Source organism: Manis javanica, chromosome 5 (assembly GCF_040802235.1).
Source record: "Manis javanica isolate MJ-LG chromosome 5, MJ_LKY, whole genome shotgun sequence".
NCBI classification, from domain to species: domain Eukaryota; kingdom Metazoa; phylum Chordata; class Mammalia; order Pholidota; family Manidae; genus Manis; species Manis javanica.
This window is the reverse complement of record NC_133160.1, coordinates 24,241,737-24,266,585: the sequence shown is the minus strand read 5'-3', so window position 1 is coordinate 24,266,585 and position 24,849 is coordinate 24,241,737. Positions and strand designations below refer to the sequence as shown.

General features: G+C 42.1%; 2 protein-coding genes across 9 annotated transcripts in view; both read left to right on the top strand.

Annotated features, from left to right (window-relative positions):
• The window catches only part of DNMT3B (DNA methyltransferase 3 beta), a 38,452-nt gene extending 36,387 nt beyond the window's left edge, over positions 1-2,065 (top strand). For all 5 annotated transcript variants that reach the window (XM_073236738.1, XM_073236737.1, XM_073236741.1 and 2 more), the window contains one exon: positions 501-2,065. In XM_073236738.1, the coding sequence (XP_073092839.1) occupies positions 501-642 (142 nt within the window). In that variant the 3' untranslated portion in view covers positions 643-2,065. The remainder of the gene's footprint in view (positions 1-500) is intronic.
• A 5,579-nt stretch (positions 2,066-7,644) lies between these two features.
• The window catches only part of MAPRE1 (microtubule associated protein RP/EB family member 1), a 55,568-nt gene continuing 38,363 nt past the window's right edge, over positions 7,645-24,849 (top strand). For 3 of the 4 annotated variants that reach the window (XM_073236730.1, XM_073236732.1, XM_073236733.1), the window contains exons 1-4: positions 7,645-7,801; positions 12,435-12,558; positions 21,379-21,524; positions 23,169-23,376. In XM_073236730.1, the coding sequence (XP_073092831.1) occupies positions 12,438-12,558; positions 21,379-21,524; positions 23,169-23,376 (475 nt within the window). In that variant the 5' untranslated portion in view covers positions 7,645-7,801; positions 12,435-12,437. Of the gene's footprint in view, positions 7,802-9,125; positions 9,151-12,434; positions 12,559-21,378; positions 21,525-23,168; positions 23,377-24,849 lie in introns of those variants that run through there. The other variant, XM_073236734.1, reaches the window with a different exon arrangement.

Genomic DNA, 24,849 nt, shown 5'->3' with positions numbered 1-24,849 from the left:
GGGGGACTTGATGTACTCATGGTAAATTACCTGAGCATGTGATGTTTGAAAATAAGGTCCATTTTTGTGAATGCCCTTATAAGGAAATGGCCTAACTTCCCTCATCTTGTGGTGTGAAGACAGATACATGTCTGTCTTGTGGCTGTCCGTCTCACCTGCCTGGCGTGCATTCACTGATTCATTTGGGAGAGGTCCTTTGAGCACCAAGTATGTGCCAGGCGCTCAGTGCTAGTGCTGGGGGATGCAGAAGGCATGTGGTCCTCATCCAGGGACCATGCCCTCAGGACCATTAGCGTTCTGGAGACCCGGTGGACGTGACTTCTGGGGGTTAAGAGAGGGCTCATGTGAGGGCCCAGTGGGTCTCCTGGAAAGGTTGGGACAAAGGGCAGAAAGAGGGGCACTGTGTTGGCGGAAGTGAGGATCTCCCAGAGGCCCTAAGCATGCTGGAGGGAGCACTTCTGACTCCCTGTCTTTTCACTCTGGTGCCCCTCCCCCCTCAGGATCTTCGGCTTTCCCGTACACTACACGGATGTGTCCAACATGGGCCGCGGTGCCCGCCAGAAGCTGCTTGGGAGGTCCTGGAGTGTGCCTGTCATCCGACACCTCTTCGCTCCCCTGAAGGACTACTTTGCCTGTGAATAGGCACCAGGCTTGCTGGGGCTTACAGGGCAGAGCCAGGACCCAGGAGGTGCAGCCCAGGCTCTGCCCTTACTCAGCTCAGCTGTGTGGGGTCCCACTGCATACCTCTGCGGGAGCAGAGAGCTGCCTGACCCCCGTCCCTGGCAGGGGGAGCCCAAGGTGTCACCTCCTTGTGCACAGTTCAGACCTGGTCGCTTGGAGCGGCCAAACATGGTGCTCATTTTGTCTTCTCCTAAAACTTTAAAACTTGAAGTAGGTAGTAAGATGGCTTTTTTTTCCCTCCTGGGTTTACCGCTCAGAGAAATGATGGCTAAGAAACCAAAACCACAGTGCCGACAGCCTTTCAATACTCAGGTTAATGCTGAAAAATCACCCAAAACAGTTACTGCAAGACTAATTTTTAAAAACGTCTATGGCTCCTTGTTTCCAGGAGTGTGCAGTAGAAGACAGGTAGCTAAGGGACGTTTTAAGGGCCCGAGAGTTTTTTCTAGGGCTAGCAGAAGAGAAAATGATGTCTATGTCTATCTTGAATTTTCCCTGGCACATTCCCCTGGCCTCCGTTACATATAAAGGGCTGGGATCTGCTGTCAGGGCCCATGTTAGAGAATTTTCCACAGTGGTGATGGTTTCAGCAGGGATGACATCATCATCGCGTTCAGGGCTATTTTTTCCCCACAGACCCAAGGGCAGGGCCACCCTTAGCTAAAATCCCTCCCAGTGACTGCAGTAGGACCCTTAGGGGAGCTCAGGAAGGGGTGGGCTGGGTTGTAAGCTGCCATAGGTTATGCAGACAGGTATGGCTTCTCACTGCCTCCCTCTTGCCTATGTGAAGGGAGTGAAGGAGGCGGCTTAGGTAAGACCCTCCCCACCTAAAAAAAAATGCAACCTCCAGACTACTCTGCAGGCGTGGGTCCCTGGATCCAAGCATGACTCCCTGATTCCTCAGCCTTTTTCTAATCTCAAGCTGTGGCAGCCGGGGGGCAGAAGCACATTTGCTGTTTTTTTCCCATCATCTAAGAGATGGCAGGGGAAAACTGCAATAAAAGCTCAATCCTCCCTCCAGAGATTTTAAAGTCCTTTTTTATTCCATGATGAGTCATTTTTAGGGGGGAATGGGAGGTCAGATAAGCTGCATTTCAGAAATGCTGTCGTAATGGTTTTTAACACCTTTTACTCTTCTTACTGGTGCTATTTTGTAGAAAAAAGGAGCAACTTTGACAGGTTTTATGGGAGTTTTTTTTTATACACTTTTTAAAAAATCTCAGACTTCTATTTTTATGTTTTAACATTTTCATAATTTTTGTTTTTGTAACTGGAGCCACATAACAAGTATGGGGAAAAAATTGTGCCTTGTTTCAACAGTTTTGCTGATTTTTAGGCTGAAAGATGACTGATGCCTAGAGTTTACCTTATTATGTTGAATTAAAATCAGTATTTGTCTATAACAGTCTGGTGTCCCTTTTTCTTTTTGCAGGTCAGATGGGTGGGGCATGGGAGGGCCTGAGTAAAATGGAAAGGTGAGTGGTTGAAATAGGTCATTTCTTCATTCAACAAGCACAGGGCAGGAATACCATGGTGACCCCAAGCCAACAAGGAGGTAATGGTCTAGTGCCCTCATCTCCAAACTCCAGGGTGTCAGCATCCCCTGGGAAGCTTGTTAAAGTGGAGATTTCTGGGCCCCATCTCCAGAGTTTGACTCATTAAGTCTAGAGTGGAGCCTAAGAATTGCATGGGGGTGGCTCAGGGACCACAGTGGGTTAGTGAGTGGGTTTCTAAACCTTGGTTCCCCAAACAAGTGACTGGAGCCTTTGAGTTCATTTAAAGGCCTGATGTCTGGAACAGCCATCTCTTGATCAGTTCTTGCAGCTCTTGGGTAGCTGGTCAAGATGATTAACGTTCTAAGGATCCCAGGGCTGATTCCCTCTGTTTCTCAAGCCTCTGTGGGATTCCCCTATACCTTGTTCATCCACTGCAACCACATTGTCATGTTGCTGTTCAGCCATATTCAGTGAGAACTTAGCCCCAGCAAGAGGACTGTTGGGAGAGGCCCTGTGACTCTAACCTAGCAGTCAGTGCCCTCAGCTCTTTGGACGGGGCTTGTGTACCTGTTGCTTTTTAAATTTAACATGCAACTCCTCTTCAGTAGTTACCTTAGAGTTTACCTGGGGCCACTCAGCCAGTATCCCAAGCCCAGTACCTATCATGTCATAATCCTCATGTCTCAGTACCTGTACAATTTGTTCAAGGGAAAAGGAGATAAAGATTTCAGTACATAACAAGCTGGTCCCAGGGATGCTAGTACAGCATGGAGAAGATAGCCAATGATTCTGTAGCATCTTCCCATGTTGACAGTAACTGCACTAGTTAGGGTGAGGATTTAATAATATGGGTAACTGTTGAACTTGTGTTGTATACTTGAAACCAATGTAAGATTGTTTATCACTTACACTTGAGGTTAATAGCTGGTGCATGCAGAGGGAGAAAGGTATGTGAAAGGGATGTACATATAGTGAATCATCAGTCAGACTCAGCACCTGTGTGAGCCTCTTTCTTCATATGTAAGATAGGTTGTAACTGTGGCCACCTCTATGATTATAGTTGTGCACCTTAAGGTCAAGTTCCTAAAGGGTCCAACTCAGAGTTGCAGTGGAGAATGAGGACCTATGTTCTGAAGTGCTGCTGGGCTAGAACAGCCCAAGTGCAAGTTGCCATGGTGAGAATTGGCAATTAGCAAGTCGGGTTGGCACTCCTCTCTCAGGTGTTGAGACCCCAGGGGCCTTGGCGGTCCTATTAAGCCATCTTGTGTACAGTGCTGCACCAAATACCAGGACAGGATGAAGCAAAATAAACAGCCCCAGTCTCAAAACCCTAAGAGAAGAGATGGACTAACCTTCCAGGTGAGGGGCCCTTGGGCATCTTTGCCAACTTGTGGGGTAAGGTTTGGGGGTGGCCATGGAGGGGCTGTGCAGGCAGTTTATTCAAGTTGGGGGCTGGTTCAGATGTGAGTGTTCCCAGGTTCGTAGACAAGGGGAGAATGCGACAAGCCTGATAAGGGGGAAAGGGCTGGAGGCTGAACTTTGCATCCCTTGCAGGCCGTTTCTGATGCTGGGTCCTCATTGGCCCTGGGCTAAATCTGGGGTCTAGCGTGTTACTGGCTCACTTTGGGCAGGTGACTCTTGGAGTTTTCTTGGGGATCATAAGTCCTACCTACTGTGGGCTGCTATGGGCGTTGAAGGACTAGATCTGGGTAACGTTCTTTACCTGGTGCCTGGCATGCCGTAAACCCTCATGTATTGAATGGTATTGTGACAAGGAAAGCTATTGGTCAATACAGTGTTAATAACTGGGTGCCAGCAGTGATGGTAACATGCAGTGTTACTGTATTAGTAATAGTCTTAAAAAGGAAAGTTGGGTTAAAAACACCCTGGTATTGTATAGGAGCTGGGCTGATTGATACTAACTGTAGCAATGGCAGCATATCTGGTGTTTGTGTCTGTCACTGCCCCTCTGCATCATGTTGGGGTCCCCCTGATCCTGGTTAGGGAGAGTGGATATGAGTACCTTTAGCATCTGGTACCCCAGAGGCTTGTGGAAAGGATCTTGCCTGGGGAAACAGGGACCACCTTCTGGACAGTTCCATAGCTGTTTGGTACAGGGCTCAGCACCAGTCTCCCACCCTACTTCAGTTTCTGGTTTTCCAGCCACTGCTTTCCGAGTGATCCTCTGTTCCCGGCCTGTGCTTGGTCCTTGATTCTTCTGCAGCCAGTCTGGGTGCTCATATTAGCTTTATCTCCAGCTAACTTGTGACCTTACGTGTGTTTCGTAGTCTCTCTGCCTCTGCCTCAGTCCATTATGCCATGATTATAAGGGGACTGAGACTCTTAGAAGTCCAATAATACACCTAAGGCTACATATCCAGTGGCAAAGGAGTTGTGAGTTGGAATCTGTTCTGTGAAGCGAAAGTAGTGTTTCTCCTTGATCTCGCCTGCATCAATTTGTGTGTGTGTGTGTGTGTGTATGTGTGTGTGTGTGTGTGTGTGTGTGTGTGTGTATGTTTTGATGGAGTTTGAAATTACCTGCTGCTGTTTGCAGTCTGGGGTACAATTTGCCTACCGTCCTTTCCTTACATTCTTCCAGCCTACCTTCCCTTCCTCCCTCCCTTCCTGTTTTCTTTCATTCCTTCTTTCTGTTTAACTTTATTGGTTTCTTACATTTAAAAAAATTTTTAAATAATTTCAGACTTAGAGAAAAGCTGCAAGCAGAGTACAAAGAGCTCCTAAATACCCTCACGCAAACCCACCAAATGTAACCATTTTGCCCTTTTTATTTTGTCATCTTTTCTCTATCTTAATATTACTTTTTTCTGGACCATTTGAGAGTGAGTTACAGACATGATGTCTCTCTTCCCTTAAAGTCCTTTAATGTGTATTTTTCCCAAACCAGAACATTCTCTTAAATAACTTCAGTGCGTTTATCACAATCAAGAAGTAACCATCCCTTCACTTCTTTATGTAGTCTACAGACCTTATTTAGATTTTGCCAATTGCTCCAATAATGTCTATACAGAAGAAGAAAAATACATATTTTTTTCTGGCCTAGAATCCTTTCCAGAGCCACACATTGCACTTGGTTATTTTTGACTTTTAAAACTTCTAATTATGAAATTTATAAACAGCAGTGCATAAATGCTGGTGCTTCAGGCCTTATAAACTACCCGAGCTTTGGTTCAACCCTAAGGTCTCAGCATTACAGAAGGAAAACAGGTTGGCATTACTGGAGTTGGTGATTGTTTACTCTGAGTCTCTGTATGTGCTGTTCTCTGCCTGGAGCAGCCTTCTCCCTCCTTGCCAGACTGGTCCTCCAGTTCTCACCTCTTGCAGGAAGACTTTTTGCCCTCATTCTAGGCAGGATTAGAAGCTATAATCTGGCTCCTCTTTCCCTGTGAATGGATAGGAGAATCTATCTCAGCACAAAGCAGTCTATCATAATGTCTTACTTTTGTAGTCATCACTCCCATGAGCTTGTGAAGTCCTCAAGGCAGCTGGACCTCCCAACAACATATTTTAGTTCAATATAAACCTGTCATACATTTGAAAAACTCAGGCCTTGAAGTTATAATTTTATGTTCTGTTTTTTTTTTGAGAGGAGACTAATAATTTCTACCTGTGATAATGAGATTACTTCACATATTAGAACAGTTGCTTAAAGATGCACATTAAAGTCTCCAAAGCTATTTCTCCTGGATAGAAGTTTTCTTTTCTTTTTATGCTCTGGCCTTTTGCATTCAAGGCTTTATCTGACTCAGAAAACTGGCTAGCTCCCTCCTGAGGAAGGAGAGTGGACTCTGAGTAGATCACGTGTCCCTCTCATCTCTGCATTCTGTTTCTGGGAGGGTAGATGAATTTTGTCTTGGGAGCCCTTGCTCAGAAACTTGTGATGTCCTGTGTCTACAGAACCAGGTCCAAACTCTATCTAGTCTGGCAGTTGAGGCTCTTCTTGACTTGGCTTTCTCCACTGATGTCACCGCCCAACACTATAACGTCCACTCCCTCTACCCCAAACCAAAATGGCCTTTACGTAATGCTACAACAATTACCAGATGTTAATTGAATATTGACATTAATCAAAATCACTAACATTTATCGAGCATGAGTAGTCTAAAAATTTACATGCATCTTATTTAATTCTAACTCCTAACAGTCAGGATTTTAGCCCAGACCTTTGCTACTTAATGAAATTCACTTGCTTGTTGGAAACTTAACATTCTGTGTATAAAATAGGGATAACACATTTTATAGCACTTGTTGCCCCAAAGCACTTGTGAATATCTTTACTTGATTATCCATGCTTCCTACCAATTCACTATAATGCCAGTATCACTACTGTTGCAATAATCATTTAGTTTACAGGGCTTTTTGCCCTTTCTTACTCCAACCCTTTTGCTGTGTTAACATCTCATCTTTAGGGCAAGTATCATCTCAGGGAAGAGTGGTCTTCCCACACTGCTCAGGTGAGGTCTGTCTCCAAAAGATGTTCTGTGCTACATAATAAGGAGAAAACCAGCAGTACTGGTACTTAAAATATTGACATGCCTCCAGACCAGTTGACAAACAGACCCTGCGTCAGCTCCCCACCCTATTCTTCCCTAAACACATCCCTGGACTTCAGCAACTAACTGGGTGAGCCCTGGCCCAGAATGGGTCTCCAGGACTTGACTCTGTGATGCAGGTGCCATCACCCCTGCCACATACCACTCCTGCCCAGCACTATGGCTGGTAATTAAACCGTGATTCGTTCATTACTTATGTCCTCTGCCTCCCCTGCCAGACTAAAAACTTTAAGAAAGCAGAGGTTGTGTCTGGTTTTTGCTAACTGTTCGAGTCCCTAGGGCCTGACTGATCAGGGGAAATAAATATTTGTTGAACACATGGGCAGATGATATCTAGACAAGGAAACCACCTCAAAACCTGAATCAGTCACTGTGATGCTGGACAAGTTTCTTCTTCTGTAAAGTGGGTGCAATTCATTCTTTCAGCAAGTTGCTTGTAAGAACCTATGTACACAGCAGAACAGGACTAAGAAGATCCTTGCTTCTGTAGACCTTAAGGAAAGGCAGGCAATAAAGACATAAACAAGATGACCTGTGCTAGGAAGAAAATAAACGGATGATGAAATTACAGGATCATTATAGGGTGGTCGCAGAATGTTTCTAAGGTTACTTTTAAGTCTTTCCTCAGCGCCTCTCAAGTATCGTTATTACCCAATAACCATTTTTGTAGAAATTCATTGTAAAACCAGTTCTTCGGCTACTGGGTGGAGAATTTGTAACTGGAACCCGCCTTCTAGGTGGAGACATATCCTGCCTAAGGCGAAATCTCATTGGCCGCGACATGCCACGTGGTCGCATCGCTCCAGCAGTCGGTGTCCCGCCCCTTGGACATCTGCTGTCAATCAAAGGCCGGACTCCGTCCCTGGCGCGGGGGCTGAGTCCCTCTCTATAATAGGAGCCAGCGGGCGATGACGAGCCTTTACGTCAGCACGTAACGAGGGAGTGCGTGTGAGGTCATCGTGCGACCGGGCGGGCGGGGTCAAGCGGTTTGAACGAGACGAAGACGGAACCGGAGCCAGGCGCGGGCAGTGGACGCCGTCCCGCCGAGAGCCGGTGAGTCGGCTAGCGAATACTAGGCGGCGGCCGGGGGGCGGCCCACTGGGCCTCGGGCCGGGCAGGCGCTTGCGGGCCCTTCGGGCAATGCCTGGGCCACTCCCCAAGGCTATACGGTTCGGGCCGGGTGGGGGGAAGGGAGGGGCCCTGACCCTGCGCGCGCGGGCTGGGGGCGCGCGCTCCGCTCTGCCGGGGGCGGGGCCTCGGGCCGGAAGTGGGGGCTGCCTGTCGGCAGCGTGGGGGCTTCTGGGTGTGGAACCCGTACAGAAGTGACGGAACCTTCCGGGCGGGGTCCGGTACGGGCAGGGTGTGTGTGTGGTTGAAGTGGGTCCCACTGGGAGTTTTGGGGGCCCCCGCTGTAGGAGGCGGTGTCGCCCGATGGTTAAGAGTTCGGAATTTGGATTCGGACCTGGGTTTGATTCCTTGCTGTGCGACCTTGGGCAGGTGCTTTAACCTCTCTGAGCCCCAGTTCTTTAAAGGAGGAAGATGATACTACTAGATACAGAAAGCTCTTGCTGCGGTGTGCACAGAATGTACGCCAGCTCGTTGGGGTCCGTCCTTTCTTCGTCGGGTACTTGTGGAGCGTTTACCAAGTTCTAGGCACTGTGTTAAGCCCTGGCAGTAACCTGGTAGCAGGAGGCCTGCTTTCTAGAAGTCTGTATTGTGGTGGGAATACGAATAGGAAATAAGAAAGTGAATACATAAACAAGATAATTCCACATAATTACTGGGAAGACTATAACAGGGTGTGATAGGAACAAGGCTTTCCCAGTCCCTGCTTTGCAGCTGCCGTGGGGTGCTTTGCTCTGTCCTATTTTGGTGTTGAGGATCCTGAGGAAGGTACACCAGGCCCATATCCATCTCTGTGATGGAAAGTCTCAAAGAGTAGTAATCAGCAGTTGTTTGCTGATTGGGCATTTGCTATATGCCAGGCATTGTGTTAAATGGTTGATGTGGCATTATATTACTTAATACCACAGTGTCTCTAAGAGATACTATCTTCATTTTATGAATGAAGGGACAGACTGAGAGGGAAGTGATTTGCTTTATGCTCTCCAGCAAGTGGCAGTACCTACATATGTGACTCCTGAGTCCAGGCTCTTAACCTCTGTATTACTCTGCCTCTCTGAGGTCCAGATCCAGAGAGCATTTTTCTTTCCATTGTGCCCCTTTGTCATGGTGTGTCAAAGTGCCTAGCACAGTTTCTGGCACATAGGGAAGCTGAGGACATGATGTGTTTTTCACTGAAGTATTTTCACGTAGATCCTCATTTAATCCTCACCACTACCTTACACAGAAGATACTATTCACTGTCTGTTGATGAGATGAGCCATTTGTGATCCAGAAAGGTGAGTTTACGCAAGGTTGCATTGCTTTTTCTGGTGGCATCTCCTATCCTCTCTTTCCTTAAGGCTCAATATGGTGCCTTGAAAGTAATATGGTGTAATACGAGAGTAATATTCAGCCATCATTGAATAAGAAAGGGTTTGGGAACCTGGTAGAAGAAAGTCTGAAGGAGGAGAAATACCTGGAGAGGCAAGAGAGAGCTTTTTCAAGGCAGAAGAAACCGGGATCAAGGATCCGAGGACCTTTTAAGGGTGAGGTTTGCATGGTCGTTATGGGGGTCTTCCATTGAGTCCAAGCAGTGAAATCCGTATAAAGGAAGAGTGAGCTGTAACTGGCTGTAGAGCTAGCTCTGAGAACTAGATTCTGTTTTGACTGCCTGGAAGACCAATTAATTGGTTGAGTCAGTGGATATTTGTTGCACATCCACAGGGTGCCTAACCTCATGTATTCAGTGACTGTGGAGTGTTTAGAGCACATGGGACCAGGTATTAATGTACTGCTAATGAAAGAGTTTTAAATTATATGATGATGAAAGGCTGTTGACATTTTCTGAGCTAGGGTGCAGTCAGGAGACACACACGTGGCTTAACCAGATGCTTACATTTATGGTAGCATGACACATACAAAACCCAATGTATGCATGATTGTTGCCAAAATAGATTATAAGTGTTCAGCTGGGGTCTGTTTTTTTGGATATGTCTTTCCTTGGTACCTGATAATAGGATTTTGCACAGTATGCATTTCATTTATTTATTTATTCAGGGATTTTAAATGGGAGACACTGATCTGTTTTGTGATTCAGAAAATTCAGTCTGGCTGCTGTATAAGAACAAACTGAGCCAGTGAGACTAACTTGAAGGCTGTTAAATGGATCTGCGTGAGAGATGCAGGTCTTAGCACTGTTTTTGGTACAGGAGATAGGATGAGACAAGGTCCCTCCCTACCTGGACCTTGTTAGTTTAATACCTGTATGTGTTAGATACCATGCCAGGTATTTTATTTTACCTTACCTCATTTTAACCTCACCTTTTAATTTTCAGACAGGTGGCATTGACTCATAAGATAACTGAGGTGTATTGAGGTTAACTTGCCCAAGGTCATACAACTAAAAGAGTGTTCTTTTATATCCTGCTGTTCAAACCTTGGTCCTCCTCCTGGCTTGAAATCCTCAGCTCTTTGCATAGAGCAAATTGCCTCCTGGCCAAATCTAGCCTGGGAATGATCCAGAAATGAAGACATAACAACAATCCATTGTGATAATGCCTATCATAGAAGTTAGAATGAAGTGCTGTGGGAACAAAGGGATTAATTTCCTAGAGTCAAGAACTAAATTGTGTTGGCTTCTTATATAACAGTTTTATCATCTGAGTTTATGGATGTAAGAGTTTTGACGGCTTGCTTTCTGAGAAAAGTTTATATAATACATTTTTCTCTCTGACACTGTCCTGTCAGTCTGAAAACATAGCACTTACTGAGTGCTCACTGTGTGCAAGGCACTGTGTGAAGGGCTGTGGTGAATATGGGATGTGAGGGCACAGACCTGAGAAGTAATTTACTTTTCCAGACCCTAGTCTTCCTGCTCATAAAACAGGGATTGGATGGGTAGATCTTGATCTCTTGCAGCTCTCACGTTCTGTAGTTATGTGGCTTAGGAATCTTACAACATCATAGAGCAGGAGATGGTGTGGAAATACCACTTGGCACCCAATCACCTGGAGGGAATGAAGTGACACCAGAGTGCATGGGGTCTTACAGTATTTCCAGACTTATTCTGAGTTTCCCTCCCACCCCTATTGTAATATTGATATCTCAAGAAATGAGGAAGATTATAACTGTCAAAGATCATTATGAAATCCAGTGTTTTATAGTTGTGTGTACTCATGGTAATTGCTCGGGATTTCCTTTGGATCTGGATTAGCCTGTCCTTATGACATACTGCTTGAGTCTTCCTTTCCCATTGTCTGTGCTTTACCAGCAGTCAAGGTGATCTTTTTCAAACATAAATGAGAGTGTGATTTTACCCCATTTAAATCCTACAACGGATTCCTTAACAGTTAGAGAATAAAATTGAAACTCTTTTCCATGGCCTGCAGAGTCCTCATACGATTTAGCTGCTTCACTTGTGTCCTGCTCTCCCTTTTGCTCACTGGATTGTAGCTACCCTTCCTTCTTCCAGATCTCCATGGGACTCCTTCCTTCTGATTCTTAAGCTCAGGTGTCCACTCAGAGAGGCTTTCCCTGACCATTGTCTGAATGGTCCATGTGACACGACATTTGTGTATTTGGTCAGTGGCAGACTACTACTACTAGAATATGAATGTGAACTCCCTGTGTACTTGTCTCTCCTGCTTATCTGTTTCCCAGTGCCTAGAACAGTGCTTGGTAAACATTGGTTGACTGAATGAGAATGACAGTGGTGTCCACATTTAATAGCATTTTAAGTTAATGTGTTCTTGTGTGTGTGTGTGTTTCGAATTTTAAAGCTTGGCAGAAGGGTGAGGGACAGCATTTCCTGCGGAAGAATTTGGATGATGGGTCTGGACATTCTTGGCTACCAATTTCCACGGTTTCTATGTTGAGCTTCTCTTTCATCATCTGTAAAATGAGGAGAATAAAGTGAACTTGCAGAGAGTTGTCAGGGTTAAATGATAAGTGTTTGTGAAACTCCTGGTACTTAGTAGGCCCTTAGATGTTCCCCTGTCCCACGTGGTTCAGCAGACAATTAATACCAAGGACTCTTGACTAAAATAATGTACCACCACCTTTGTAGTACATAGGTTATTAAAAAGTTTATTTACTCTTTTATTATAAAAGTAGATACAGTCCTTAAAGAAAATCTGAAAAATAGTGAAAACTATAAAGAGGAATTAATAAAAAGCCTATCATCTGAAGAAAGCTGATGTAAATATTTTGTTATGTTAATGGACTAACACTTTCTAAACGGAGGATATTCTTGTTTGTTCATCAGCCTCCCTTCATAAAGCACTTAATCATCCCTTTATTTTGTGCCTCTTGTAGCTTAAAATTTGATACCAATTGCATTAAAATGAATCCTAAATTTTAGGCTTGTTGGTGTTGGGCAGTTCATTTCAGGTCATGTTTATGTGTGGAAATCCAGACTCATGACTGGAATCCTAGTATCCCTGATTTGGCCTCTTGGGGAAGAAGGCAAGGGTTAAAAATTAAGTGTTCCCCCAGGTCTGCTTTGGGTGACTCTCCAGGAAATGCTTGCTCTCCCTTGCATGCCTAATAATGCGAGCCCATCTCTTTTCCTCACATGCTGTAGAAGATGGCAGTGAACGTATACTCAACATCAGTCACCAGTGATAACCTAAGTCGACATGACATGCTGGCCTGGATCAATGAGTCTCTGCAGTTGAATCTGACAAAGATCGAACAGTTGTGCTCAGGTAAGAGAAATCCACTACCACTTTTCCAGGAAAGCCTGCAGGTCCTTCAGGAATGTGCAGGTCCCTGTCTGACTGCAAAAGCTTCATGTTCAGGTTCTATTAGGGCTACCCTATTTCTTCCTCTCAGCTTCTCCCCACTTCCACTTCTGAGAGGAACTGTGCTTAAAAATGACATGCTTCTGGCCTGTGTGTCCACCATCTCCTGTTGCAGAGACTCTATTCTGAGGCCTGCAGCTTAACTCCAGCTGCTCCCTCTGCACTCTTGTGCATCCAGATATGAAATGTTTTGAGGACAATAATTGTAATTGTTCTAGTTCTATATTAGTTTATCAGTGGCATTTCTTCTTCCCAAGTAACACAGTACCAGAGTCTTCAGAATAAATCTATTTCAGCTGCAATTTTATCAAACTACTGTTATTAATAAGAATTGGCAGTGAGGTGATGATTTAAAAGAAGAAAAAAAACATGTTCTGTTTCTGCATTTAGTAATTATGTAACATTTAGAAAACCAGAAAGATGAAAATAAAATTCCAGTAGTTTGATTATTCAGAGAAAGCCACTGTTTAATGTTTTCTTTCACTTTTCGATGCACATACATACTTCTATTTGTATCATATTCCAGCTTTTTCCACTTAACATTATATTGTGGATATTCCCTAGTGTCAGTCACTATCTTGGAAATACTTATTTTTAATGGCTCTATACTGTATTTTTCTGTGGATATACTGGAGTTGTTGAATATCATCCCACTTGTTTGGACATTGAGGTTTCTAATTTTTCCATTGTGAATGATGGCTGTTTGAGCATCCTTTGACGTTTTATTAACACTGTTTATTTCCTCAGTGACACCTAGAAATAGAATTACTAGATCAAAGGGTATGAACTTTAGCCTCTTGATAATTCTTTTTCATTAAGGTGTTATCAGTTTCTACTTCCTCTAAAGACTTCCTGTCTTAGCTTTTGAGAGTTCTCCTGACTGCCCCTGACTGTCTTCACGTGTTAGGGAATGTGTCAGGGTATTCAAAACTGGATTTACCATAGATAGAAGGTGAGATCAAGAAACAAAAGAAGATACATACCCGGCTGCTCCTTAAATTCTTACCTTGTTTGTGGGATAATTAGAACCTCAGCTTCTCCTAGTAATAAGAGTAACAGTTATTTAATTGAACATTTGTGTGCCAAGGTCATCTAAGTATTTCTTAAGTATCTCTTCATTTAATTCTCACTATACCTCCCTGAAGTAGGGATGTTTATTAATCCCATTTTGTAGATGAGGAAATGGACTTAGAGAATTGAGTGAGAAGTCCAGGGTTATGTAATCTATAACAGAATTGAGACTGAATGTTCACTTTGTTCAAATCAAGAGCCCATACTCTTTGACCCATGTACCCTGCTCATTCTCCAGACTTTTCCTTTACCAGCTGGTGCCATGTCAGCTTCTGTACTTCTTTATTTTATAGCTGGGTCTTTGACTTGGCCTTAGTTTCACTTGCTCCTCTTGTCATCTTCCTTATGAGGGTTCGTCTCGGTTTCACAGACTGTTAGAGGGAGGCTCCATGTGAAGTTGTACAGTGAAGCAGGGGTGCCCGAGAGTCTTGCTTATTAGGCATTAGTTACTGAGTTGTGGTGGGCACAGGTTAGTTGTAGGCATGGGTTGTTAGCCTCAGATCTGTGCTGCTTTCCCCCATTTTCTATTAGTTCCTCAGTTTCATCACCACATCCGCATTTGTTTGAGGCCTTTAAAGCACTTGTTTGCCCCATGATTTATGACTAATGTGGGGATGAGATCATCTGAGTCTTCATTGGAGCCAGGTTTTTCAATAGCAATTTCTCCCCAAAATTTACCTCTCTCTGTAAGTACTTTCCAATGTATATTTCACTTAGTTAATTGGAAGATGAGATCTCTTTTCAAGTGTGGGTAAGTTGTACATGTGCTGATCTGGCTCCAGATTTACCTCAGACATGGAGCTGTCATGGACAGTCAGGATGGGTTCGAAAAGACTCCAGTCTGCTCTGAGTCCTGTGACTCTGCATGAGTCCCTTGATAGTCTAGTTCCATGTCCATAAAGTGGGGTAGTAGGACCTGGCTCACCTCTTGGGCTACTGTAAGAGTCATCTGTAAAAATAGCTCTCATGTACGGATTCTGTGCCAGACCTGGAGGCGAGTGTAGGTCTCTTGAGGGAGGGCACATCCTTGTTTTACAGGTGAGGAAACTGCCTGTGGGGCACAGCTTATGCAGTACAGAGCCTGGTTTTGAACCTAGATCTGTGACCTGTTAGCCCACACTCTTTCTGCTGTGCACATGTTCTGTCTTTTTAAAAGGAGCATTTGGAAGAGAATTAAGCAAGTGTAAATTATGTGTAATTAATAACAGTGATATCTCATTAAGAACTCTGTGAAGAGTTTCAGTTTTGCTTGCTACTTGTCCTTTTTCTAATCCTAGATAAAGTGCTTTTCCCCAGTAGAAAGTGGTAAGGGCAGGATGGTTAGCGGAGATTTGTAAACAAACTTATTCATTCATAGCTAGTGCACTTGCTGAGAGTTGCGTAGGGCTTCTCTCAGAGTGTGTAGGTGGTTGAATTGTGTTTCACATTGGTGTTTAGAAAACCAGGTCTTGGCTTCCAGTACGAGACCAAACAGGATGAGCTGCAGATACTGCGCCCCTGAAGGCCTGCTGCAGGGGGATTCATGTCAGAAAGTGAAGCTCCTCATATCTTGTGTTTACTGAGGGCCAAGGAAAATCCCAGTCGCCTTTAACACTGGTGTCTGGCCCCTCCTGTTCTTATCTCCAATGAGCAAAGGATCAGGCTGACCAGAATTCTCTACCAGATACAAGCTTTGCAAGGTAGGAATAGACATTTCCCTTGAGAAGGCAAAAGAGCACAGCACTAGTAATGAGCTGGCTGCCTGTGAAATGGCTGAGTTTTGTCAGCATTGTGAGCTCCCTGTCCCTCAACAGAAAACAAGCCTTTGTTTAGCTCTTGTGTTGAGATGTGGAGAGGATAACTCTTCAGTGACAGAGTTGGCAGGTGGTTTCGATTCATTACATTCCGTTGTCTCCCTATTTTGGAGAGCTAGTCATCAAAGAAAAAAACCTCTGATCACAGAATGATTTTGAAGAGCTTGTGCCAGAGTGGGGATGCCGGTTGCTTTTCACCAGCCATTCCTCTGTTCCCTCTGTTCCACTCCAAATTCAGGCCCCTCTGTACTTTCCCCAGGGCTCAGCATGGGGGGTGGCCCCCACTGAATGTTGGCTTCTCCTCCTCTCCTCCCTCTGCCCCAGCCTGGCCCCCTCCATAGTTCCTGTTCTGCACAGGATAGAAGAGGTATTCACATACTCCCAGGCAAATGCTAGAATTCCTTTTTTCCTCAGCTTGCTGTGGGGCCCTGCCAACCCTTGTGTCTCTGTAGAACAGCCTGCCAGCCTTGCTCGTGGTGCTCTGAGAGTGTGTGGCCAGGCCTCCCCCACGTTGTTGTCGATTCAGGTTGGCTCTTTTTTCCACACCCTCCATTTTGGGCCATGATTCCACCTTTCTTCCAATGTTCCAGGCCTGAGAAGCATCTTTTGGGGCAAATTCACAAAGTTCTGTGTGTCTTCTGAGGAGTCTTTCAGGTCTGGCCCTTCTCAGTTTGCTCACTACTGCCTCAGTGGCCCCCTAACTGGGCACTAGCTGCCCCACTCCCACTTGTCTCGTTGTACCACATGAGTCTGCACCTTTTCTATGAGACCATTTTTATTGAGTGACTTCTCTGCTCAAGGAAGTGTCTCTTTAGATTTCTGCCTAACTCTTAAGTATCTCCTTGATTTTATTTTACCTGAATTAAAGCAAAACAAAAGACAAGAAACTTACTTTCTTCTGATTATAAGTACTTAGGTCTTTGTTAATAGAAATACATTAAGAAGAAAACCATAATCTGCTTTAATGTCACAAGTTAGTGGTGGTCATTGTTGTCTTTCAGCTGTATTTTTCCCCCTAATTATGGCTTTATTGAGCATTCACCAGGGCCAGGCTCTTTCTAAAGTCCTTTATATATGTAACCAGAAGGTAGGGACTCTCATCTCCATTTTATAGGTGGAGAAACTGAGGTATCAAGAGGTTAAACAGCTTGCTCAAGGGTACTCATTTTAGCTGTACTTTCAGTATTTTCCTATAATTTTTAAAAAATTGACATTGTATATATAGGTTTTACTTTTTGCCTAACAAAATCTCAAAATTGTTTAAAATTCAAAAAGAACAAAATAAAATAAAAACAGTGAAAAGTCTTCCTCTTAACCCCTGTCTACCAACCACCCAGTTTCCCACCGCAGAAACAACCAGTTGTTAACCAGCTGGGTATCCTCGAGGGAGAGTATGTATGTATAAGCAAAAAAATCTATCTATCCATATTATTTTGTGTGTGTGTTCTCTTTTCCCTCTAATTATTTTTATTTATTTATTTGTTTGTTTGTTTATTTATTTATTTATTTATTATTTTGTTTCCCTAACATAATAGTTTTTTTTTCTATTAAGGTATCATTGATAAACACTTATAAAGGTTTCACAAGAAAAACAGTGTGGTTATTACATTCACCCTTATTATCAAGTCCCCCCCAACACCCCATTGCAGTCACTGCCCATCAGTGTGGTAAGATGCCATAGAGTCCCTATTTGTCTTCTCTGTGCTACACTGTCTTCCCCGTGATCCCCCACACCATGTGTACCAATCATGATGCCCCACAGTCCCCTTCTTCTTTTCCTTCTTTTTATACAACAGCAATATGTTTAATCACACTGTATATTCTGGAGAGTATTCTATATACAGATATCGATGCCACTTTATTGTCTTTTATGGCTGAGTAGTACATAATTTCCCTGGATTAGCCCCTTATTAGCACACATTAAGTTTCCAGTCTGTTGCAGTGAATAACAAATACAAACACATATGTGTTGCACAGTTTTGCTTCCTGCCTTTAAAATTAAAATAAGATAATTTTTCCTGGGTTAAATATCTTGAGGCTGCTTTTAATGTCTGCATTAATGACTCCTCACTGTCCTCTACTTCTAAATTTTATTCATCCTTTAAGATGACTCAAGCCTCACCTAGTTCCTAAAGCCTGAACACTCTTATATTTTATAGTCATAGTGCTTGGTGTGTGCTTGTGTTAGAACATTGGGAGTTCTTAAACTGGAGTTTTCTGATAGGAGAGCGTCTATTCTGTGTAGAATGCTGGCCGCAGCTTTCATCTCATTTTCCAAGGGACCCTTGACCTGAAAGGGCTGAGAGCCAGTGCACTTGAGATATGGCAGGCTTTTGGAGCAGGGGTTGCATTATGCCTTAGTTTTGTGTTCTCTGCCTGTGGTACAGATTTGGTGGTGGGGCTGTTGTGGTCAGTAGAGACTTGATAGTTGACGCAGTGACATAGCTGGTCCTACCCTAAGTCTGTTAGCATCCTCAAGCCCCAGATTAAGTGGTTTTGTTTTCCTGCCACAGATCTTTGGGTCAGTGGCCATCTAAGAGGGGTCCTTTTCCAGCCCTACTTTTCTGTGGGCCTCTGTTACTAAGGCGGAGACTGAAAGGAAGGCCCCTTTTTAACTTGTTCTGTACCCTGTTGAGACATTTATAGGCCAGGGGTTTTCAGCCCTTTCGTACACAGCAACTGGTAAACTTTTTCCTTTTAAACATTAACCTTTTTTGTGTGTTCTGATTTTAAAAGTAAATCACTATAGTATGTAATTGAATATTTTAAAAATAGTATTCAATACAGCCCCCCAGCAATGGCCACTTTTCAGTCATTTTTGATCTACAAAACAATTTCATGTGGTTAACCTAGTATTTTTTTTCTATGCATAAATATTAAGATGGATGTTTTTACATATGTGAAGACATAGATAGGTTTTTTATCTTTTTCTCAATGTTAAATCTTTTTTACTGAGGTAAAATTAATATGTAACATTATATTAGTTTCAGGTGTACAACATAATTGATATTCACATACGCTGCAAAGTGATCTCTGCAATTAAGTCTGGCTATCATCTGTTACCATATAATTGACCCCCTTCACCTCTTTACCCATCCCAGCCTCCTCCCCTCTGATAACCACCAATTTGTTTTCTTTATCTGTGTATTTTATTTTGTTTTTACATTCCACATATAAGTGAAATTGTACATTATTTGTCTTTATGTGACTTATTTCTACTATTTAATCATGAGCTTTTCCCCCGCAAAAAAGCTAAAAAATGTGTTTTCAATGCTGGTGTAATATTCTCTCAGGCAGATGTTATGTTCAAATTTATGTAATTGATTGCTCCTACTGTTGCTTCAGTTTTTTACTCCTGTGAATAAAGTTAATGTTACTTAGTTTCATGTATAAATCTGTGCCCTATATATATTTTTAAATTACTTCCTTGGGCTGGACCCCACCCTCTCTCATGTGTTTATTATCCATTTACAGTTCTTTTGTGGATTGTCCAATTGCTCTGTCCATTTTTAGTGAGGTCTTAATGTTTTTCTTTATATGTTAATTTTGTTTCAGCCAGTTAGAATGTAGTAGCACAGTATATCTTTTCTCCCATCCAAGAAAATGCGTCTTTATTAAACTGTAGGATATTCTAAGAGGGTGTATAATGGCACTGGAAAAGAGCAATGGGTAGGGGAGTCAGGACACTGCGGGTCTGATCCTAAGCTTGATGTCTGGTCTCTGTGGTCTTGGGCCACAGTTTCTGATCCTCAGTTTTAAAATTTATAATGGCTCTAAGGATTCTTCTAACTCTAAAATAAAAAGTAGTCTTTAAGCAGGTTTTTTCTGAGGAGCAGATGACTACTGCTTTTAAGTGGTTTTGTTTGACTTGAGCAGGAAGTCCCATGGATTGCTTGATAATAGTCTGGATTTAGTAAGTGCACATTATTTTGCTGTTTGAGAAAAATATCTTTCATGTGTAAAGCAGTGCTGGAGGTATTAATGCTTAATAGATTATCTGTGTGTGTGTGTGTGTGAAGTTGATTTGTATGTGTCAGAATACAACCAAGGTCTATACATTGCACTTGGTAAATTATGACTTTTAAATCATTTTTCAAAATGTAACAGGCCTCTTCCTGCTATTAGTTTGTTAAAGAAACTGGGTCATTGTCCTCTGGAATTTAGGAAGCTATTAGTGTCCTTATTTTTAAAATTGTAAGTATTGCTAATTCAGTGCCTGGTACATAGAATTCCCTCAGTGTGTTTTTGTTGGATGAGTAATTAAATCAGCCACTTAAAAAAATCAGGCTTTCAATTTCCAATGCTCCTTTCTACTAAGAATGTTACTCTGGCCACTGAAGTGCTTTTGCTCTCTTTGCATCTTCTTCCCCAAAATAATGATGGCGTCAGCCTTTGTGCTAGAACTGGCAGGAGCCAGTTTGGCATGATTTAAACTAAGTTGAGTACAGACATATGACATTGTCTTACTGTGCTTTGCTGATACTGCATGTTTTAAGAATTGAAGGTTTGCAGCAGCCCTGCATTGAGCAAGTGTGTTGGTGCCACTTTTCCAACAGAATTTGCTTATTTAGTGTTTCTGTGTTGCATTTTGGTAATCTCAATATTTCAGAGTTTTCCATTATTATATTTGTTGTGGTGATCCATGACAATTATATATGACTCACTGAAAGCTCAGATGTTGGTTGGCATTTTTTGGCAATAAAGTATTTTTTAAGTTGTATGTAATATGTTCATTGTTTTTTTAGACAATGCTATTGCACACTTAATAGACTACAGTATAATATATACATAACTTTTATAGGCACCAGGAAACCAAAAAAATTATTTGACTGGCTTCATTGCAATATTTGCTTTATCGCAATGGTCTGGAACCAACCTACAATATCTCCGATAGTGCTTGTATGCATATTATGGTGGTCTCAGGTTCTGTGGAACACCTATTGCTTAGTTCCTGGATTTCCTTCCTCCTTCCCTTGTTCCTTTTGGCAGATTAGCCCTGTAAGGACAGTAAATGCACAGTGATGCCTACCCTGTTTTAGAACAGTGCATTGTAGTGGGCAGTAGAGAAATAAGGTTATTGGAAGTTATAAGTGCCAAGAGAACATTTCTTGAGGTTGGTGATGGAAAAACATATATAGTCGAGGAGGAAGGAATGTGGAGGATGTAAAAATACAGTAGAGGAGGAAGGAATATAGTAGGGGAAGAAAGAATGAAATTGGGGAGCAAATAGGATAAAATATATGCAATAATTTCCTATAGTTGCCTTTAAAATAAAATTTAAATGGAGGAACACAAAAATGTCTTCAACTTTTTTTTGTAAAATGATAGTTTAGTTTTAAGAGATGTAAAAAGCTCAAGCACAGATATCTTAGAAAAAGACATTTTTTAACCTAGGTCAGAGAATGCATCTTTAAAATAGTTGGGAAATTCCTTCTCCTGCAGGTGGGGAAGAGGGTATGTCCTTGTGGAAAAATCAGATAGCGTTATTTCTGTTTCTCTTCTTTCTCTTCTAGGCATTCATTTTTCTTTGTAAAGGTCATTTCATTGTCTGCTTGTTTTTTATAAAAACACTTTTAAAATTCATAGAAACATTCCTTTTCTCCTCTAAGACTTCCAAGTTGCAAGGGTGTTGTAGAACTCATCAGGTAAAACCGCAGTGCTGTTATAGATTAGAAGATACTGACTTCGAAGTCAAGTAAGTGGTGAAGCTTTTGGGTTTTGTAGGTCTGCTTTACAACTTTTAAATTGTATTTGGGTTAAGTGGGTTTGGGTAAAAGTTCTCCCTGCTTCTCTGGTAGTAGCATTTTATGACCTAATGTGTGTTTTATTTTTTTGTTTTTTGTTTTTCTTGTTCATTTAGGAGCTGCCTATTGTCAGTTTATGGACATGCTCTTCCCTGGGTCCATTGCCTTGAAGAAAGTGAAATTCCAAGCTAAGCTAGAACATGAATACATCCAAAACTTCAAAATACTACAAGCAGGTTTTAAGAGGATGGGTGTTGACAAAGTAAGTTTTATTCTTTACCTAGGTTGGTAATGGTTATTAAAGATACTGGTATTGACCCAATTTATATAGTTATCTTTTCTCTAGTTAACAGAGAATTTACTGGAAGCAAAGTTTCCCTCTTCCCTCCTACCTCTAGTTCCCTTGCTGTCCTTTTCTCCATTTTAAAGTTAGTAGTTTTGGGAAGACTCAACCTGTAACTCTTTACTATTCTTTTTTTTTTTTTTTAACATAATACTATTTAATCTCCATTAGTCTGAGATCTAACTCTTTTAATCTATGGATTTACTTCTGTAAAGCATACTATATGGTAGAATAAGTAGTTCTAATAGAGAGGATTCTAGAAATACTTGCTTTTTATAACAAGGGACAGGGACAGTCCTTGATAGGTGTTAGAAAGTTCCCTCTTGCTCCCAGGGTATTTGAAGTTACCAGAAACAAGGTGCACTAGGGTTCATTAGCAAAAATATTATCTCTATTTTAGGAGATAATAGATTATTGCAAAATAAAGCAGTTTCTCTCCCCTCTACCCCCATTAGAAAGGTTTATCCTTTTAAGCCATTTTGGGGAGAAACCATTTTTCTAGTAAAGCTTATAATCACACCCTGATTATTTTGCTCTGATGTATCTGGTTTTTATTTACTTTGAAGTCAGTCTTATTTTTATTTTAGTTTTGTCTCTATAATATATAAAATAAGTATTTGTATTATAATAATATCACTTAGTTACCAGACATAGTTTAAACTAGGTGTAGCTTATTATATATAGTAATTTTTCTTTATATGAAATTTTATTTTTTTCAATTAGGAATACATCTTAAGTATATGAAAATAGAATAGTGCAGTGATCCCTCATGTACTTCAATGATTATTAAGCCATTTTTGTTTCAGCTACACTTCCATACTGTCCCCTGTACTCCTGGATTATTTAGAAGTGTGTACCAGACACAATGTTTTGTTTGTACATGTTTCAGTATCATACAAAGGAATTTTTAAAAATTGTATTTGCTCAGAGGAGTGGGTATAGTTCAGATTATTGCATTTCTTTTTTTTTTTTTATAATAGAAATGCATTCGTAGTTTGAATCCTTGAAGAGTTGAAAGATAGTTAAGCTCTGGCCAGTCCAATGATTAAAGTATTATCTAGTAACAGTTTTTCTTTTACAGACAAATTACAGGCCCCTTAAAGTATGTTTTAATAGGGTAGAATTACTTGAAAAACAGCATTTTGTAGAAATACATCCTGGAACTATCCTTGACATATTTTTAAGACAGAAGTTTCTTTAACACAGTTCCTTGTAGGTACTTGTGGTTAGTTTGTGCTCTGGATTTCATTTTGTGATAGGCACTGTGGCCATGCAGGTTACATGGGAGATTTACTCTTTCCAGTAGAATGACATATCTTAAGATGTGTTTGGCTCTTTCCTTGTGATGGACTTAGAGGGGAGTTGGCAGGTGTAAGTACTCTGTGGGAGGCCAACTGAATGAAACTTGCTTTATAAACTTTCTCACTTATTACTAAGTTCTTGCCTCTAAAATAATTTTTTCTCCTTTTGGCAGAGCTCTATACCGATTTGATGCATGGACACATTTGGTGCTTGCCAAAAGCCTCTTGCTTTGGGCTAAACAATGTTGATATTTCTCTGCAGATAATTCCTGTGGACAAATTAGTAAAAGGGAAGTTTCAGGACAATTTTGAGTTCGTTCAGTGGTTCAAGAAATTTTTTGATGCAAACTATGATGGAAAAGACTATGACCCTGTAGCTGCCAGACAAGGTCAAGAAACTGCAGTGGCTCCCTCCCTTGTTGCTCCAGCTCTGAACAAACCGAAGAAACCTCTCAGCTCTAGCACTGCAGGTAAAAAACAAAACAAAAACACCAATTTCCAAATAATAGCATTCATTCAACATTCAACCAGAATTTTTTGAGTAGCCCTAGTCTTAGGGAGCTCCAGGAGCAGAAACTTAGCCCTTGGCAGGAAGGAGCATGGATTGTGGCATTAGGCAGGGCTGTGTTTGTTCCTAGGTCGGTGTAACCCTGTGTAAGCCATGCCACCTCTGCCCACAGTTTCTTCCTCTATAAAATGGGAATTCCAGTACCTGCCCCTGAGGGTTCTTCTAGAGGCCTGAATGAGTTACGATATACAATTTTGCCAACACTGTAATAGAAATCAGGTTAGCTCACATAAAAGAGAGCTTTAGTTTGAACACAAGGACATTTCACAAGGTCCTAGGATGGGAAGTAGAGCAGAAGGAGCTTTCTGGGTCTCTTGAGGGACTGCGCTTGGCTCTCTGCATCATCATTCTGTCTGCATCCCAGCTTCCTGTGCTTGCTTACGGCTTCTCTGCCCACCCTAGGACTTCAGCTGCTAAGTGGCTTTGGCCTGCTGTGATATCAGCAGAATCTGGGAGGCTGTTTTTAGAGACCTCTAAAAAGGTCTTGGACTGGTAGGTTTCCCAAAATGTGCTTGCAATAGTATATTCATAGAACATATGTAGACTTTGGGCAGGGTGGATGTTCTGCAGATGCTAACTCCTATTCCAGAAGGTGGCAAGCACATTGCTTAAGGGCCTGTAGTACCTTGAGAGAGAGGCTGATCCATCTGGTAAGTAGAGGGGGGAGCATTGAGTACTTTTAAATCTTTATTTTTATTTTGGTATCGTTAATCTACAGTTACATGAAGAACATTATGTTTACTAGGCTCCCCACTTCACCAAGTCCCACTGACATAGCCCTTCACAGTCCTGTCCATCAGTGTAGTAAGATGCTGTAAAATCACTACTTGTCTTCTCTGTGTTGTAGAGCCCGCCCCGTACCCCGCCACACACATTATACATGCTAATTGTGATGCCCCTTTCTTCCCCCAACCCTTATCCCTCCCTTCCCACCCACCCTCCCCAGTCCCTTTCCCTTTGGTAACTGTTAGTCCTTTCGTGGGTTCTGTGATTCTGCTGCTGTTTTGTTCCTTCAGTTTTTACTTTGTTCTTATATTTCACATAAGAGTGAAGTCATTTGGTACTTGTCTTTCTCTGCCTGGCTTATTTCACTGAGCATAATACCATCTGGCTCCATCCATGTTGCTGCAAATGGTAGGATTTGTTTTCTTCTTATGGCTGAATAATATTCCATTGTGTATATGTACCACATCTTCTTTATCCATTCATCTACTGATGGACATTTAGGTTGCTTCCATTTCTTGGCTATTGTAAATAGTGCAGCGATAAATATAGGGGTGCATCTGTCTTTTTCAAACTGGAGTGCTGCATTCTTAGGGTAAATTCCTAGAAGTGGAATTCCTGGGTCAAATGGTATTTCTATTTTAAGCATTTT